This window comes from Falco cherrug, chromosome 13, assembly GCF_023634085.1.
Source record: "Falco cherrug isolate bFalChe1 chromosome 13, bFalChe1.pri, whole genome shotgun sequence".
Classification (NCBI taxonomy): Eukaryota; Metazoa; Chordata; class Aves; order Falconiformes; family Falconidae; genus Falco; species Falco cherrug.
The window spans coordinates 23732097-23751452 of NC_073709.1; the positions used below are offsets into that span (position 1 = coordinate 23732097).

General features: G+C 46.5%; 1 protein-coding gene across 13 annotated transcripts in view; it reads left to right on the plus strand.

Annotated features, from left to right (window-relative positions):
* The window catches only part of TRAF5 (TNF receptor associated factor 5), a 25121-nt gene continuing 5765 nt past the window's right edge, over positions 1-19356 (plus strand). Inside the window, exons 1-13 of one of the 13 annotated variants that reach the window (XM_055725599.1) lie at positions 6589-6742; positions 6828-6967; positions 9915-9988; positions 12241-12390; positions 12766-13136; positions 14262-14319; positions 15594-15695; positions 16263-16427; positions 16734-16811; positions 17186-17260; positions 17530-17622; positions 18523-18651; positions 19171-19339. In XM_055725599.1, coding sequence (XP_055581574.1) covers positions 12922-13136; positions 14262-14319; positions 15594-15695; positions 16263-16427; positions 16734-16811; positions 17186-17260; positions 17530-17622; positions 18523-18651; positions 19171-19339 — 1084 coding nt within the window. In that variant the 5' untranslated portion in view covers positions 6589-6742; positions 6828-6967; positions 9915-9988; positions 12241-12390; positions 12766-12921. The other 12 variants (XM_055725587.1, XM_055725594.1, XM_055725590.1 and 9 more) reach the window with 12 other exon arrangements.

Sequence of the window (19356 nt, forward strand, 5' to 3'; positions counted from 1 at the left end):
TTGCCATGAAACCGAAAGCGGCTCCCGCCCGCGGGGGCGGCGGCAGCAGCCGGGGGCGGCGGCACTAGCGCTTCTGCGCCGCGCACCGACCGCGCCCCGCGCAGCCAGGGCGGCCCCACCGCCCGCGCCCCCCCGCCACGGCCCCGTCCGGAGGGCGCCCAGCGCCGGCACAGGTGCGGCGGGGGCGGGCGGGCCGCGCCGCGGGGCCGGGGTCACGCCGGGGCCGGGCCCGGCAGGTGCCGGGGCCGGGCGGGGGACCGGGGCCGGGCCCCGCGGGGGCGGCTGGCGGGGCGGCGGGCGGGAGGCCCGCGCGGCGGGTGACAGCTTGCGCGCGGCGGGTGACAGCCTGCGCGCGGGGCCGGGGCGGGGCTGCGGCGCGTTCCCGCGGGCAGGGCAGGGCCGGGCCGGGCAGGGCGGCGCGGGCAGCCTGAGCGCGGTGCCCCCCCAGCTGAGCGCGGCGGCTGCGGAGGAGCCCCCGCCCGCCCACGGCGTTGCAAGTTCCCTCCGGCGTGCGGGGCTGGGCCAGCCCCGCCGGGCGCGCTGCGATGCGCTGCGGTGCGGTGCGGTGCGGGCTGGCAGCGGGAGCCGCGGGAGCCGCAGGCCCGGTGCGCGCCGCGGGGCTCGGCGCGGCGGGGCAGGAGACAAAGGAGCGGGGGCCGCTCGGGTGAGCGCCTGGGCAGCGGCGCCGAGCGACCCACGTTGCAGGGAGCCGTGACAAGTGCCCCCGCTGGTGTCGCCGAACGGTGCTGGGGGTGGGGGGAGGGGTCTCCCTTCGGCGGGCGTGCAGGGGGACCCAGCTCAGGCCCTGGTTCCCCTGAGTGACAGCACTCTGGGAGCACAGGAGGCAGTAGGCTTCGAGCAAATACTTCCAACGCTCTTGGCCTGAGGAGGGGAAACGGAGGGCTGCTCTTGCTGCACTTCTTGAATGGCTTTGCCTGGTGCTGGGCTTGGCTGCGCCTTCCCGGTGCCAGCCAAGAACAACTTTCCCCAGAACTTCCGTTTGATAAATAGGGGATGGCTGAAAGGAGTGCAGCGTTGTGCTAAAAATAGCTGGGTGGATTTAGGTCAGGCGTGCCTCCAGGCCGGCAGCAGCAACACGGTCGTATTTTTAAACCACCCCAGCTGATTCCATGCAGTGCACGCAGGTGTAACGCTGGGCGTTAAACTGAGGCGCTGGGGGGACACGGCCCTGCCTAGTGCTGCATCTCGGTCCGTCAGGGCTGCATTGCCTTCTTGCTTTTGATCCTGGTGCGAGCTGCAGTGGTCGTGTGTTGCACTCGACCTAAACCCACCCAGAGTAACTTCCTTTGCTGTCAGCCTTGGTTACCTTGTCTGTTTCCATCATGTGGAGAAGTGTTGGCCATGGGTGAGGACCCCCGTGTGCCGGGAGCTGTGCAAGCAGAGGGCAAAACCGCAGCCCTTGGCTGAAGGGGGTTTATAGCTCGAGTCAGGAGGGAGGGACGTGCCGGTGTGCAAGAGCAACAGGAGATGGTGTGACCCTCCGGACCAGTGTGATGGTCAGGAGCCAGTTGTTCCCAGCTGCTCAGCAAAGGAGATTTTACAGAAGAAAATTGAAGTAGAATAGCCCGCTCCTATTCCTCAAAAAAATCTGCCCTCCCACTACACACTTGCTCAAATACTTAACAAGGAGGCAGTGGGTGCCTGGTATCATCATCTGGCCAGAGATGAAACCTGCCCTTTTAAATTGCTTGAGGGGATGCAGGGACAAGTGGAGGGAGACTAGAACAGGCTTTGAATTTAAGAGGTTTTGATGCAGTGGGGAGGTGGAGGGATGGACGGAGAGATGATGTGGTTGTAGCTGTGGCTTAGAAAAATTATCCCTGTGGCAGCACCCCAGGTGGATAAATAAGTAAAAGATTGCATTTCAAGAGAAATGAGTGTTTGGAAAACCAGAGGAGGAGGATGGACAAGAGTTTTATTTGTGTAAGCGGACACAAAATACTGTCTCTTATGGAGATATGAAGCAGGAGAAGTCGGTGATACATTGTGAAGATCTAATGCTTCAAGCCAGAGAGAGATGAAGGTTATGGGCCTCAGTGGAACGTGGGCTTGTCAATGCCGGGGCTGGACACTGAGGGGCTGGCAGAAGGTTGGGGGAGGCTGGGGCGGTGGGCTGCCTCTGAGCGGGCACTCACCCGCAGCCGGGCGCTGAAGGAGAGGCAGAGTTCAGCCTGTGCAGGAAGATGCTCTGCAGCAACAGGAAACCCTGTGAGCGCTGGCCAGGACGCTCTGGCTGGAGCTGTGTAAGCTGCTGAAAGGTGAGGTTCGGAATAACATCACGAAGGAAAAAAGAAAAGCGTGTGGTGCTCACAGAAACTGTGGAGGGCACAGGAGTAATCGTGGAGTTTGAGAATGAGGGGTGATATCCAGGAGGTGACAAGACTTCAAAGCTAGAAAGCTGCTGGTGGTGACTTGGACAAAAGGAATTTCAAATAGGTGCAAAAAGCAGAAACCAGACAGCTCTTTATTTCACCCCACAGGCTCACTAATCAGTCTCCCAAAGAGAGGAGCATAGTTTTTACACAGCCATCGAGGCTACAGGCCAGGTCAGGAGCTCTTGGTTCTGTGCCACACATTGTTTGGGCCACTTTGCCAAACCCCTTCAGTGAGCAGCTGCAGACTTGTAGGATGCGTCATCTCCTGGGCTTTACTTGTGTCCCATCTTTAAGCTAACCTACGGCCCCCTACCTTCTTCAATCCTTTGACCCTTTGATTTTACATAAATAGACATTATTTATCACCAATAAATAGCTAATTATGGAGAGGTGTTCCTCTCTCTGGCCCTCTAGGCAGTCTATACGAGTTGTAACTTTTCTTGGGCTCCTGATGTCCTTGAGGCAGTTGGTGGTGATACAGGTAGTTTATCTCTCAGACATGCCGCTCCCAGTGGTGGTTAGCAGCCTGCCTGGAGCAGCGTGCCAACCCGAGGGTGCTGCTGCACACCCCGGCCAGCCAGCTGGGATACCATACGCTATCCCTGCGTCTGGGCCCTGAGTTGAGGTGAGGGTTTCAAAACCTCTTCTTTTGCTTTCTGGCCCCTTTTTGTCCAAGTTTCTTGGCAAATGACTGTGAAGAATTAATATTCACGCTGTTAGTTGTCAGCTCCTTATCAGTACCAGTGTGGGCTGCAATGTGCAGTTGTTCCATCCTCTTCCCTCAGCCCAGGCAGAAGCTAACCTCTTTACCCCAGTGTGTGGCTGGGCTTGGGAAGGTGAGGAAACTTGAGTCATGCATATTGCTAACAAAAATGCTGCAAAAATTTCCATAGTCTCGCCAGCTCAGTCTTGCAACAAATAAACAAGTGTGTGAGAAACTGTCTGCACCCTAAACCACAGTGGTTTTGGTATGGGACTGCCCGGAGTGCTCTGTAGTTAAGCATGTTTGTCTCTGTTGGGTTGACAGATAAAGAAAGGTTTTGCATGTGATATACTTCCATTTGCATACAGGGGTTCTCTAAAGGTAAGTATGTTGCTGTGTGCTTATTTTACAGAATATTGAAATGTAAAAGTTACTTTTTATTGTTGTTGTCACGCAAAGCCACCTAGTGACTAGCCAGACCTCGAGGAGAGGAACAATCTGCAAAGCGTTTTTTCCCCAAAGTAGTCTCTGTGAGACGTGCGGTGATCAGACCTGTGCTAAGTCACAGTTTTCAGTCTCATCTGCTACATCCCTGCACTTGAAACTGGAATGTGGCCCTTACGCACTATGAAAGAAACAAAAAAGAAAGGGTTAATTATTGCCTTAGAGACAGCAGGTACAAACAGCCGCCAGATCATATATTCAATTAAAGATATTATGGAAGGCTACTGGGCACTATCTATAAAGGAAAAATAAAAAGAACTTATCCATTTGCCTGTCTCACTGTCACAGACATTAAACCTTGCAGTGTGGCCATATTTTACTGAGGAATTCTGAACGTGGATGTTGGTGGTGCTTGCGATGCACCGTGAGGTCACTAAAAATAGCGACGTTGTTCACTGCTGGCAGCAGTAAAGCTAAAACTGGTGCCAGCAACCAGAGCAGGGTTGGAGGCTGCCCACAGCTTGTTTAGCATCCTTCTTACACGGCACCTCGCCTGATGCCAGAAGGGTGGGTTTGCCTCTCGCCTGCAATGGCCGGTGCCTGCGCCTTGCTGCTGGCGCTCTCCCGGGCCCCTGGCATTGCCGGGGCTTGCGGCAGCGCGCACGGCTGGGCGGCAGCACAGATCTCAGCTGCAGGTGGCATTTAGAGAAGGGGTTGCATGAAAGCACCGCTCTTGGTTCTTGCCTCTGTAAGTCTCCAGCCTGTCCTGTTTGATCTCTTGGGAAGGACTTCTTAAGAACACATCTTTTTCCCTGTATTTTTAGGAAAAGATAATGGTGACAATCTTTGCTGTCACTGCTTTCCCAACAGCGAGTTCCCCAATAGCGTTTGGGTTTTGACATGAGCAAGTTACCTTTTCAGTGAGGATTGTGACAAGAAAAATGTGTGTCCATATGCTGTCAAACATGTGCCTACATTAGAGCCAAATCCACTGAGGTCATTAATTCCTGAGGCTGCAGTGGGGGCAGCCGTTCACACCTAGGACGTGGAAACACGGCGGAAGAAGGGGATAGCCAGCCTTAGCAAAATTTGAGTTCATCCTAGTAATTTGGATGAATAACCATTGAGTTGATTCATAGGTTTCTGTATACATGCTGATTAAGTTCTTCATTAAGGCTAAGTCAAGGGGTCAGAGGCATGGAAATTTAAACCCAAAACCCAGGTATTTGTGGCCAAACTGACTGAATGGTCAAAGCAGCTGAAGTCCCAGATAGTGTGTCCCCTTGGGGAATGGAAGGAGACATAAACTTAAAAAGCCCCAAAGGCCTAGTTCTGCCAAATGTGTAACAGCCCATTATTTGTTAGAAAATGTGAGGACTTCACTTTGGCTCCAATAACCTAAAAGAAAAAAATTTCAAACCCGTTAGTGGTCTTGCTCTCGGTCCCTTGTTGCTACCTCTTTTCAGTAGCTTTTGTTTCTTTATGTTGTTCTTGTGTGTCTCTTTTTTTTCCTTCATTCTGTTTCCTAAATGCTGTCGCTGTCTTTTTGCTCACTTTCTTCCCCTTGAGCCTGCTTGGAACTTGGTCAGGGTTTCAGCACTGCAGTTGGCACTGGAGGAGATCGAGGGCTGCCCACGAACAATAACACCAGCCTATTGCTCTCTACTCATCTGCAGAGTGAAATTGTTTAAAATTCAGATCCTGCTCCTACTCAACTTCTCCATTTGGGGGTTTCCCCAAAGCTTCCCAGAAGCAGATGGTGCTTCCTGGAGCTGTGCTTGCAGGGTGCTACGCTTTCTGCAGTGCTGCCTCCTCCCAATGAAACCAGCCGGATCCATCCTTCCTCCAGAGCTGCCACGTTCAAAGAGAGCCCATGTATGGCCTGTCGTGCTGTTCTGGTGCCCACCTGTGCAGAGGTTGTGTACCGTTAACAGTTTGATGAGGATGCACCCTGAGGACAGGAGGTCATGGCAAGGACAAAAGAAGATCCTCTGGTTTAAAAGGCTTGATGGTAGAAGTGAGCTTAGGCTGCATCTAGAAATACAACTTAGATCAATTTAATTGATCCCGTAAAGAAGCAGCATGCCTTTGGATTGACGCCTTTCCCTTTGCCACTGACTTCAGCAATGACTTCTTTGTTCCAGAGCTTCAGAGAAGGTTCAGGAAAACACACAGTAGGTTGAGATGCCTCCTGGGAGGGGAGATGAAAATTGAAATAGGTTAGAAATGCTCTGGGTGCAAGTTCAGTTAAAGGGAAAAGGCTGAAGAGGGTGTGTGTTGCATTTACTACAAGATAGAACAGAAGCTTTCTTTGGAAAACAACTATTTGAAATAACAGGAGACTTAAAAATTGTCACTCTTTTTAGAAAATAAGATACCTTATTTTAGGGTGGGAGGGGGAGGACTAGAACACCAGGGGAGGGAGAGGAGGAGAATAAGGAAAGAGTAGGATTAGAGATGGAGCCCGTGGCAGTGCTGCCAGGGCAGCATGTTTTGGTCTGGGGAAGGAGGCTAACACCGAGTCAGTGGAGATGCAGACTGCCAGGAAGCCTGTGTGCACAATTATGTTCAGGCTACAAAATCATTAGGGTTTACAGCCACTTAAATTATGACAAACCCAAATATAAACATATATTTTCTTAAAATGGATTTATCTTGGAGAGTTCTGGTTTAAGTACAAAATGACCCGTGCAGCGGGTAGCATGAGTGGGTGCGGTGGCTCTGCGACCGAGCCGGGGCTGTTCCCGCTGTGAGCTGCCCCTTCCCTGCCTGCAACGCTGGGGTCCACCCAACACCACAGGGCTGAACCTGGGTTTCCTTATCTGCTTATGTGTTTCCTGCTTCCCATGTATTTTTTCTTCAGTCACATCACTCACCACTTCTGTGAAAGGTGAAAACTCTTCTGTATCTGGGACAAAAACTGCGAGGATAGTCCTTGGTAACCTTGTGTTGCTCCAGGTGGTAAAATCTGCAGTCCCTGCATCAACACAGTAAGGGGAAGTGCTTTTCAATGGCTTGCCTTTTATCCTAACGCTTTTAAATCATTTTTAGACGTGATCTTTTCAAAGCTACGCTGGGGGATTTCCACTCCCTTGCTGTTTTAAAGCGCTTGTACTGTTGTTTTAACCACAAAGCTTACACTAGCGCGCGCTCTCTGTCTCTCATTTTCTCCCCATTGAGGACCAGCTACAGTTCTCAGGTACGGCTTTACCAAAATGTGTGCTGTTAGTGCCGGCAGGATTCTAACATTAGACTCCTGCTAGAATTATTTCTCATCTCTGAAGGGCTCTTCAGGGGTGAGCCATGGCACACAGGGGCACCAGTGGTGTGGGGCTTCGCTGGGGGAAGGCTGCAGACCTCAGAACATCTCAGGAACCGAGTTCATCCCCCTAAACCAGCAAAGAGGTGCCAGGGTGTCATGGGGGTGAGTTGCAGTGCTTTCTTACCAAAATTTCTTTCGGTACTCAGGAAGGTGGTAAAACATCCAGGTATTGCTACAGGAGTGATGGGAATAAAGTTATTTTGTAGCTGTGAATAAGATTATTTTAAGGCAACAGCTTTCCAGCTTACTGTAACAATATTGCATTGATTAGATGTAGAGAAATTCCTTGCTAATACAGAATTAATTAAGTAGTAGGATATCCAGGGAAAAGAGTGCATGTAGCAAATAGGCAAGCTCACTGCAAAATCAAAGCTACTTCAGCACCAGACACGCTTGATTAGTTTTAAGAGTGTATTTTTTTTACAATTTTTTAAAATGTTATCTGTGTTGCAATCTATGACATAAAAACCCCAGTGAAATCTGGTCTTACGGGGATTTATTGTAATGCTTTGGCTGTAGCTCTGTGCAAAGGAAACCCTACTGTCTTACTCTGCCCAGTGAAAATTTGCCTGTGGAGATTAGCAAACCGATGCTTGCTTAGTAAGGTTTTACTGTGCTTTGAGAGTAAGGTAGTACTGGAATTTGAATGGGGCAATATGGTCTGTATACAAAATAAACCAAATTTGTTCTGCTGCCCTCTGCAGCAACATTCCCTGTGGAGCATCAGGCACATATTCAGTCAGAAATTACTGCTGTTAGAATTATTCTCTCCTGGTTTTTAAGGAATGAGGACAAAAGCAGAACAACTGAGACTAACTCGCTGCCAGGTGAGGTAGGAGCAAGCCCTGAATATCAGTGGTGGGTCTGTGTTGGTGCCATAGGGAATCATTTCCCTCTGCAGCCTCTGGGCTGGGGGGCCACAGATGATGCAGCTGGGTCCTTCTCCCCCATGGGTATTCTGCAAGTGTGTTTTGTTGTCAGCAGTCAAAAATGTAACTCTTCCTGGGCTGGAAGGGACAAGGATGATCCCTCAGTGATGTCAGGTGTCATCCTCTGCTTTTTTCACATGGCTTCATATAATCAGCTATATCTTAAATATGTACTTAAAAATGTATAGATGCTTTTAGTCATTCTTTAGCAGACTGTTACCTGCTCCACTCCATATGTTAGGAGTCGGGGCATGTATTTCTTATCCCCAAAATGCAGTGGTTTTGTGGAGGACCTTATATTAATAGTAAATCATATAACTTTGCTATTTTAATTCAAAAGTACTGGAGGCAGCTAATCTACCTAGTTTATAAGGCAGCTTGGAGAGCACAATTTTAATGCAAGGTATTGTCTCCTCCATCGTATTTCTGCCTGTCAGCTCCCAATGAAGTGAATTGATCTTAGACCCCTAAATTTGACAAAACTTTCCCCACTGTGACTAAGACAGGTTTCCATTTCTGGTGTACCATAAAAGGCAGATAATTTTCAGGGGGAGGGACAGGCCATCTTCTCAGACTTGTCCTTACCAAGTGCCTTAGGGCAAAGCAGTAGAGCTGATCTAGAGCTAGGTGTATGGGAACGTAGGTATATAACTGGTTTTTCTGTGCCCTGTTGAATGTATTTCATGGAAGCGTGATAAGTAAGGAAGCGATCACCGTGCTTTTTACTGAGCAGTACCCCAGTCCTGGAGGGCAGCTCAGCATTACCCTCCCCTCGTGCAGTGAACCTGGCAGAGCTGTGCTCTCAGCCCTTACTTGCTGAGCAGCAGGACCGGCGATCACGTCCTTATCCATGCGTGATGGCCAAATCTGTGATAACAACTCATATGTTCGCCCTTCTCAGTCTAAAAGACATGGTGGTGTTCAGTGCCTCGGGTCTGCTGTCCCAGAGGTTTTGTTGCTGCAGCCTGCTGTAGCGGTGCGTTTGTAGCTCATGGGGTGATCTACAGACCTTTCTCTGTTCTCTTTAAAAAGAGCGACCACATTATAGGGATGGTTTTCTCTGTGTGCAGTAAGTATGTTTTTGTGGCTAAAAAAAGTTAATCTGTCCACAGTAGTTCAATGTGGTATCAGCCTTGCGTACCACTTCTCTCGGTTCTGGCTGCTGCTGGTGTAGATAGGCAGCAGCGCTGCTGGAGGGGAACTGCTTGAACACGGCTTGAAAAATGTTAATGTAATTTTATATTATAGTAGGCCATGCCCGTGCTGATTTTTCTCTTTATTATCCTGTTCTGTTCATGTCTTCCTTGTTTTCTGAACAGTAACATATACTAAGTCTGGAGCATTTTAATGGAAAATGATTGGGCTCAGTTTGGTGTGGTGGTAGTGAAAACAGGATAGCACATACTTAAGGAAGTTTATTTTCATTGTGTAAATTCTCCCTTTCAGATCATTTCCAGTGAGGTTAAAGCCGGTTACATAAAGAGTTGTTCAGAAGCATTTTGCATGTGCTGCTGTTGGTGCAGGCAGGGCTGGGATGCTGAAATGGTAGGAAGGTGCAGCTGGGACCTCTTTGTACTGTGCTGCCGTTGAGCTCCCACTCTTTGGTAGCTGTTTATAGGACTTGGGCTTAGCTGCTAGTGATTCATACTACTTTTCTATATGCAGTCAGAATTAATTCTATTTATTTCAGTATATGGAAATCCTTTTTTTTATTTTTATGTATAGATTTTCAGTGTCCATAGATTGGTTGGTTTGGGTTTTTTTGTGTTGGGTTTTTTTTTGTGTATGTGCTGTTGCAGTGGATTTGCAATGAAAATCCCTTTGCCATGTGTGTTGTGCATCTGCCACAACAGCATTTTTATGCAGCGTGAGCCCGCCACGCTCTAATATTTTAAAACAGCATTACAGTTCACATGCATGCTTAAAAATTGCAGTGTATGCAAAGAAAGGATGCCTTTCCATTGCTGTTTAGCTGTGCACAGGCAGAAGTGAAAGCACACCTCACCTCCTACGTGGGCCATGCACTAGTGTAGGCAGGAAGCTGATGCAGTTAGCCATTGGCGTACTCTTGCTGTCACAATAAAGCACTTTTTCCACTGATGGTTTCCCTTTGGTTTCAGTTCAAAGAGCACAGGCGCGGGCACTGGAAGCCAGAAGTGGAAGAAGAGCTTCTGCAATCCGCCCTGAGTCACCAGTGGGTGCTGGGATGGGAACTGCACACTGTCTGCGATAGTTTGGATCACATCCCACCGAGCGCTGGCTGGTAGTAGGTCTGGCACAGGGCTGTCATTTCTCAGCTCCTCTGAGCTGGTTTTCCCAGCTGATTCACGTGGGCACCTCTCCAGCTTGGGTGAAGCATCACCATCCACAGGCCCTCTCCTGGGGCAGCTTGTTTCCTCCAGCAAACAGCTGCAAACTCTGCAGCAAACCTCCTGCAAGGCTGGCAGTGGCGGCAAACGTCCCCGGTCTCTGGGGCATGCAGCGGTTTCTGTTCTGCCCTCTGAGCAGGCAGGTTTCCTTTCACCCGAAAGCACTCTTGCCTGTGACCTGAGGTGCCCTCAGCTGTGAAGCACGGCCCTGAGCAAGGCTGAGGTGGAGGAGGCGCTTCCGTGGAGATGCAGAGTCTCCATTTTTAGGAATGGCGTCTGGGTTGAGTGCATCATGAAGGTGTTTAAGGAGATAAAAGCTCTCGTTTCAGCAAGAGAGTTGGAAGGCCTTGTACCACAGCAGAGTGCTCCTTGCAGAAAGAGATGGGAATGCATGTGGCTGCTCCTTAGAGCAGCAAAAGCTCTGAAGGAGTTTCTGGATGGGATTTTGGGCTGGTGGCTGTGTTTCTTCTTGATGTATCCCATAACTTTGTTGCCTAAAACACCTGTAACATTCTTCACCCCAGCTAAAAGTACTTCTGGAGTTATGGTAGACCTTAAAGACAAAATGGGTAAAACATGGATTTTAATTTATTTTTATTTCCTGTGCTTTTACATAGTGAGGCATCAATTTGCTAAAGCACACCATCAGATGATAAAGTCCTGGAGCGTAATAGGACTCGGGGAATTGGATGCCCTGTAAATGGGAGAGAGGAAGGAAGTCAGTTCTCACTGACCCCGAATGAGCTTATAGGACATTTGTCCTGTAGGTAGTCTGTGCTGTGGAAGTTAATGGTGACAGCTGCCCATCTGCCTTTGAAGCAGCAGGCATGCTCTGCCGCTGGCATCTGCTACCAAGGCAGCCCAAGCACAAGGCTGGTAATCCCTCAGGCTGCATTTTGGCGTCTCTGGTTGACATGGGGAAAATAGAATTGCTCCTTATTAAGTGTTAGAGAACGAGGAACCCCATTTTCAGAGGAGAAAAGGTCAGCTATTTAAAAATGAAAGGGGCGACATGGACTATCATCTCAGGTTTGAGGCAGAAGGCTGTTCATTTGGAGGGACTGAATAGGGTAATTTGCAAATTCCAGTCACAATAATAAGTTTTTGTGCCTGGAATATGATTAGGGCTTGTATTTGTCTGGGTTCCTAATGTTAGATGATCAGTTTTGCTGCAGTGAGTCTGACATTCAGGCTGGTGGAGGGCAGGGAGGCTCTCACAAGCTGGGCAGGTGAATGCTGTGTGCAACCACAAACAAGGGTGCTGAGTTACAGGAGCACGTAAATGTTTGCTGTGAAATAGATCTTCACTGATTTAAGTGCTTTGGCTTGTTTTTGAATCAGGTACTTTATCTGTCCACAGCATTTCCTTGCCCAGTATGGGATATTAAAGTAGAAAGGAAAATGGATGTTGCTTTCTGAAGCCTGAGGTGGGCTGCAGGGGTGCTTGGGCTGTGCATAGCACGGTACTAATCGCTGCTCTCGTGGGCTAGGAATCCATCACAGCGGGGGGATGGGGCAGCGTGTCGGTACTCGGCACACAGTTTCCTGCCAGCCCTAAGGTTATTAATGGTGATGTGTTGGCCCTGCTGCCCTACGAAAGCAGCAGATACCCTCGGTGATCTTACAGGAGCTGAGTCAGAGCTCTTGGAGAGGTGCTGATGCCAGTAAGAGTGACTGACAGGGCAGGTGACGCACACAGAGGAGAAACAGCATCCCACAGCACAGCTGTAAAATTGAGAACTTCCCCCATAGAACGGTCTGAGAGCTCAGGCGCATTTGTACACACCCTGTAAGGAAAAAATGTCTTCTGAGCACAAAGCCGTGAGAAATGAAAACCAGAGTGGCTCCAGCTCTTGAGCTACTCGCAAAAAAACTACTGCAAGATTGAGGGACTCATGGCAAATCTCAGGGTTTGTGACTTAGGGATGGAAACAAATGTTGCTGGTTTTTCCTATTAGGAAATGAATTGCATTCCTGTGCTGTATATGAGCTTTTGTGGGTTAAGAGGAAAAACCTCATGTCATGCTTCTGATTGCAATCTTGCTTTTCTTTCTTTTTTTTCCACTGCTTCTTTCAGACAGGATTAGTATCTTCAAGAACTTGCGCATAATTAAGTAAAACTTTGGAAAAAACAGAATTAGAGTTTACTGCTGTAGATGAGTGATCAATGGGAAAAAGAAAGATGTCAAGTTAAGAGACTTTGGCACCTGTTACACCTAAACTGAAGGTAAAATCCCCTTGCTGCCTTTTTTTTTTTTTTTTGTATGCTCCTTGCTGTGAACCACAAAGCTGTCTCCTGCCTGAACCGGTGCAATGAACTCATGAAGTCATGTGGGTGGGCTCTGTGTTAAGTGTAGGTTTTCCTGGTGGACATCAGGGCCAAGACTTGGCCTCTGCTTTCCCCACCTGTATCTGTGACTCTTGTAATTTTTTTGAGACTAAAAGTTGCTGCAAGAAATAATAATAATAAAAACCAACATAAAAATCTCTTCTGCAGGATAATTTTCAGATTGTGAAACATTTTTCCGAAGGAGTGTGCTTTGATGCTTGTGTTGTAACCATAATTTCGTGGTTCTCTGAGCATTTTGTTGTTCTTCTGTAGTTGATGCCGTGTTTCCCTCCGAAACCTGTTGCACCCCGCTGCAGATGACAGCTCTCCCATGAGCGGCAGCCCGCTGCAAGCAGTAGCCGAGGTGGCGTGGCTGCCGGTGAAGATTCGAAGGGATTCTCCCTCTGCCTGGTTCCCAGTGCAGCTCCCATGGCCTGTGACGAACCCGCTGCTCTCTCGAGCTTCTTCACACGCCAGAACTCCGCCAGCGCCATCTCTCTGGACTTTGAGCCTGACACCAACTACAAGTTTGTCGAAACCTTGGAAGAGCGGTACAAATGCGCCTACTGCCACCTCGTCCTTCGCAATCCCCACCAGACGGGATGCGGGCACCGGTTTTGCCAGCAGTGCATTCTGTCTTTGAGGTCAGTGCAAACTTCTCCTGCATCCCCGTACTCCCCTTCCTAAAAAGAAGTCAACACCTTCTACAAATCAGCAGTGAGTGCCGTAATAATAAGAGTACCGATGTGATAAAATGCTGGAGGGGTCAACGGGAAGACTCTGTTGAACTCAATAACTGCACGCTCAGTGTTTTAAAGGTGTCTTTAAAGACCTTACCTGGTGCTGGAGAAGAATGCTTTGGTAACTGCAGCAAAGCCAGCAGACAGAAACTGATGCAATCTTAAGCACTACTGCGTGAGACGCTGTTTCGGTCTGTCTGTCCAACACTGTGCTGCTGACATGAATTCGTTGCGTTAATGCCCCACAGTATTGACACGGGTGGCTAATTAAGCTATTTTCATTTGCTTCTGTATAATGTCTTTGATTTCCATGGAGTTATAAAACTGATGTTAGCCTTACCCAATACTACAGTCAGATCACAAGGCATCCATCCGCAGTTACGAATGAGTTTACCCCGCAGACCCATCTGGGAGTACATTACGTACCATTTGGTGTGCCCGAGGGCAGGATTTGGCCCAGGAAGGCTGTGGAGGAACCTGTTTATGTGGATGGAAGTCACCATTCACATTTTATGAGTTTCAGATGCTTCATGTTTGCTGCTTTCTCCCTCTGGCATGCCTCCCTTTTTGCACGGCCTTAATAACTGTTTTCCTGTCCCTTATTGTAGGACTTCTGGAAGCCTTTTAAGGCAGGAGCCATCACATCTTCTTTTACTGGTGTAGGAAGGAGCACGCTGCTTGTGCTAGGCAAATGCTGGGTTTAGTGTATGCGATGGGATTTTTGCAGACAGACATTTAAGAGCAGCAGGTGGCCAGAGTGTGACCAAGTCCTCTTAATTAAAAGCCATCTTAATTAACAGTTGTAGGACAAACTCTTTCTGTTACATATTCACTGTTGCAGCTTAATGCCCTCTTAGAGCTGTGGGCATTTTGGCTGTGTAGTTGCCAGACGAAAGTGTTTTTGAAGCACTTTTTTGGTTTTTATGGTATCTAGTACTGCCTCCTGCTGCAGTCAGATTCTAGCATAGGGAAATTTTGTAAAATAAATGAAATTGTCTGTGGATTAACATGACTTTTCTTTCGATCTAGAGAGTTGAGTGCAGTACCCACCTGTCCTGTTGACAAAGAAACAATAAAAATGCATGAGGTAAGTGGCTGTAATTTTACTTCAGCAGTCAACGTCTGCATGGAAAAGGCAAGACAGCTGAGAACAAGGTGGCTTTTAGTCTGTTAGTCCTCAGGGGCAGGGCAGTTTTTGTCTCTGAAATGATGCTAACAGAAGCAGTGTGTTCAGTGATGCTCTCTCAGAAAGGAAGTATGGGTATATAGCTAAAGCTTTATTTTATAACTCATGTTCTGAAGTTATTTTATTTTAGTCTTTTGCATTTCCAGTAAAGTGTCAGAGAGTTTCACAAAGCTTTAAATTTTCCCTTGTCATCAAATGTCTTTTTTTTTAGTGGAGAGTTTATTGACCTGCCTTTTTCATGCTCCATGTTGCTGGGACAACTTATTTATCTGGTTGTCTTTGTTTTCACTTGGTTATAATTTGCTGCCTTACTTATTTCCATTATATCTCATTAACCCTGTAGACTTCATTTACTTTTGGGTAATTTTTTAGAGGAAAAGATGCTTCTTATTTTGCAAGCTACTGATTATTATTATTTTTTTTTAAATAATTTAATGGATTGATTTGTCCTTATTTATATGCTAAGGCTTGAAAGTATGCTACATACTTAGTCCTGCCAGAATTAATTTTCCAGGGAAATCAAATGTCTCCTTCCTCTCTCTCGTACTCGTGATAGGAAATTGTAATCAGACTGTCCACACAATTTTTGTTTTTCGTTCACTGTCTTTGTGCAAATTTTGCTGGCAGCAGTGCAACAGTAAGCAGCTTTATAATTCTCCTTACAGGAAGATCTCTAAATAAGACTGAAAGTTTGCTCTAGGGGCTTAATTAGCTTCTGCATACACAACTGGGAACGGTGCTCTTTCTCAGAGTCTATAGAAGGGCTATCTCTGCATCGTCTCCATCCCAAAGGCACGCTGCACTGCTTGAAGATCAGAGGAGCATGCTCAGAGCTGGTTTGGCCTTTGGGGTCTGTTAGCTCCTGCTGCTTTCTTCTAGATACAGGCAGGCTCTGGCAGTGGTTTTATAGCTTCTGATCCTGCTGGCTGTGGGATGGATCAGCATCTGTGGAATAACTATATGGGGAAACCCCCCTATGCTTATTAGAAAATTCGTGTGTGTTTTAATCTATATTTTTAGTGTAAATTTTCAATATGAATTATCAAGAACCATGCTCTGAATTATGGAGTCTACACCTGTGTGCTTGAAAGATTTGTTGTGATGTTTTGCTTTTTCTATATTCTTTATAGCATCCTATGTGACTGCGTATGAAGGCTGGTTTGCTTCCTTTACAGGTGTTCAAAGATAACTGCTGTAAGAGAGAAGTTCTCAATTTGCATGTGTTCTGCAAAAACATTCCTGACTGCAATTCAAAAATAATTCTGGGACGATATCAGGTTAGTTTGCTTGATCAAGTTTTGAAGCCTTTGATTTTCATGCGAACTCCGTGTATTTATGATAAGCTAAATTCTGGTGGTGATTTTCAGACTTCAGAGTTATTGTAGCAATGTAATTTAAGGACAAGGACTATGACTTAGCTATGCACTGTAAGTAACAAATCTTAAGCTCAAAATATTATGACTTGTTCCCACTTTGCTTTAGGTTATTTTTTAAATAAGAATCATTTGCTTTATGTAGCTTTAGTATAGCCACAGCATCTATACATTCCTTCTGTATGCTTAGGCACCATGTGATGGTTGATTCAAGAAAACTTGCCAAGACATACTGGCCATTTGGGCCTCTTTTCAGTGTATCAATGGAATGAAAAGTGGAAGTCATATAAAGGACTCTCTAAATTGTCACATTTGCTTCAGTTTTAAGGTTGGAAAAGGGGAATGCTTATGGAGGAAAAAATATTTGGAGCTTGCTTTGTTACCAAACTGCCAAATGTTTCTGTGGGTCTGTTGGGCAACTGAAGATGCGATGAAATACTTTGGGGTTTAATTTACTGTTGTGTGTTGCAGGAGCATCTTCAGCAGTGTTTGTTTGAAAGTGTGCAGTGCACTAATGATGGATGTTGTGATCAAATTCTTCGGAAAGACTTGAAAGAGCATTTGAGCCAGCACTGTAAATTTCGAGAAGAAATGTGTCAGTACTGTAATAAATATGTGGTGTTAATTAACATAAAGGTAAGATTATAAAGCATTCCCTGGGAATCCATAGCATATGTTTCCTCTTCATGTTGCTGAGTGAAACGTTTCCAGCACTGCAATGGGGCTTAACAACTCCTGAAACAAAATCCGGCTGAGTAGCTGAAGGAGAAAGTATAATAAACGTGCTTTAAATAACACCAATTGCTGTTGCTGTCCTATGAACAACAATGTGATAAGGGGCTTGCACATGTATGTTTGGCATTACTTTTTGCATAGCTTCCTCTACATATGCTACTTTACAAAAATACAAACCACTGCCTTGTTTTGTTTGTTTTTCCCCAGAATCACGAGAAAAATGACTGTCCTGATTATCCTGTGCCTTGTCTCCAAAACTGTTCACAAATAGTTCTGAAAAAAGAGGTACTATTATTTTGTTCATATACTGTGTTTCAGCAGATCACACACGTTTATGAAAACTGAAAGTTATGTTGCAGACCACATTGGCCTGTGCCAATAAAACCTCGTTGCTCTAAGTATTTTCTTTGGTCCTACAAGGGATTTATGCCCCATCTTACAAATGAAGTATTCAGTCACTGCAAACCATTGGCATTTTTGCAGTATGGAAAAATATCTGGCTTGCTTATGGACTCTGAATACTCATTTTCCTGTTTACGAGATCAGTGGTGTCATAACATCGACCTCTGTTCACCCTTTATGCAGGCATTCAGATTTTATCAGTGCAGCAAATTACTTAATATTTATTTCGTTACACCTTTCTTTGTTGATACACACAGATTGAAAAGCACCATGCTGTGTGTCCTGAGGCGGAGGTGGACTGCCCCTATAAGCAGTATGGCTGCCTTGTAAAGGTACTGTTTTATAGATCGTTGTCTGTACTGGGACTGGAATTTGTCTCCCAAACCAATCAGACCAATTAATCGAAATAACTAGTTTTTGTTCTTTCACAACCATTTCTACTATTGGCTAAGATGCTGTATTACAGAATCAGGGGAGCCATTCCCTCGCTTCTAAAGCACAGAGGAGATATTTTAAATGCTTGCATCAATACGTTTTTCTACTAACAGCTTCAAAAATCTTATTATTTTATTCTTTCCCTTCCCCCTCTGCCTCACTAAAGGTTAAAAGAGGGAAACTTGCCGAACATGAAAACGGAGCCCTGAGGGAACACATGCTGCAGATTTTAGACAAGAACTCCCGGCTGGAAGAACAGGTAAGTTACATTTAATAAGCACTCTTCAGCAGTTCTTGGCTGGTCGGAAGATGATACGAGATTCTCCGTTTGTTGCCTGGTTTAGCTCAGCTACATTTCAAAAGACTGGGTTTATCAGCTTTGCACACCTCAGAAGTCAGAATAAACTCTTCTAGTGAAGTCAGTCAAGTGGACGGAAACCTCTCTGTGCTCGGGCACATATATTCTCCAGCAAGCACGGTGGCAGGCTTGTTGCCATCGCTCACCCCGTTTGCTTTCGGTCTTTGCTTACAGTGGATATGAGGCTGGGAGATAAAGCATTTTAAAGTTTCAGTGGCTGGTCAGATTGCTCCAAAAAGGAGCCTCTAGATGCCCAAGTCACACCCTCTGTAGAGGCAGCGTGGGGTAGTGCAAAGCCAGTTGCAAGCACCCTTCCACTCACAATCATTTCTGTGGCTCCCAGCAGGTGACACTGGGTGTATGCCCAATCCTGATGAGGGGAATTTGTGCTACAACTCAGTTTTGGAGTTAGTATCCCTCACCGACTCATCTCTTTTACTCGTTAGACCTCAGTAGAGGAAAAAGAAAATAATAGATGTATATACATGCACCCAGCAACACACATGGATGTGTGTGCATGTATGTACTGTCCCACTGTAGAGCAGCGGATCGTCATGATGGGGATGAGAGTTACGAGTCTCTTTGCACCTGTTGCCACACAGATCTATTAAAGAGAACGATTACCTTATGTTCAGTTCTTGCCAGCACTTATCCATGAATTGTGAATTGAGTAGTGCTATATCTAGCTAAGATAGTTGTAAATTTTTACACTTTCTCTTAAATAGTCACGTATGTTTTAATTTGGTCATCATATATTTTGGTGTGCCTTACCGGTTTTACTCTGTTTTTTTCCATCTGTAGATATCTGACCTGTATAAGAGCCTGGAATGTAAAGAGATTAAAATCCAGCAGCTAGCAGAGGCCATTAAAAATTGTGAGAAAGAATTCAGACAGTTTACACAACTTTTTGGTAAAAATAGCAACTTGATGGTAAGCACCCAGGTGAGACATTGGTTTTTACTTTGCCAATTGCTTTCTTGATCCTGAACTATGTTCATCCCGTAATAGTTGTCATTAATAGCAGGACAATAACAAATCTCCCAGACACTTCACAAGCCCTTCTCGTTTTTTCACAATACAGCATTGTCTTTTCATTTTAACCAATAAAGGAGTTTGGATATCTCATCTGGGCAAAAAGCACTGTACAATCCTCCTAGCCAGATCCCCATGGCAAATATGCAGGTGTACACGAGTAATCAGTTGAATTAAGTGATGCAGCGTGAATGGGTCTGAATGAGGGATGACTTCTCAGTCAGTAAATGTGCTGAATTAATCATGAAGGAGCATTGGAATACATTCCAAAGGCAGCAGAGCGCTTCAAATGCAGCATGTAGTTGATATTGCTGACATGCTAAAGGCTTCTTTATCTTATTTCAAATGAAATGGCTGATTTTATGGATGTCTCCTGTCTCCGCTTCCCATCCTCTTCCAATGGCATGAACTGGGAAGACTCTGGCCAGTCACCTGGATAAGTCTGCGCGCCTAGAATCACAAGTGAAACAGCTAATACAGATGGCAAACCAGCAGCAAAGTAAATTTGACTTGCGACCTTTGTTTGACACAATTGAAAATGTGAAACAGAAGATTGCTCTGATGGAGACATATGATCAGCGCTTGGGTATGTTGGGACTTTCG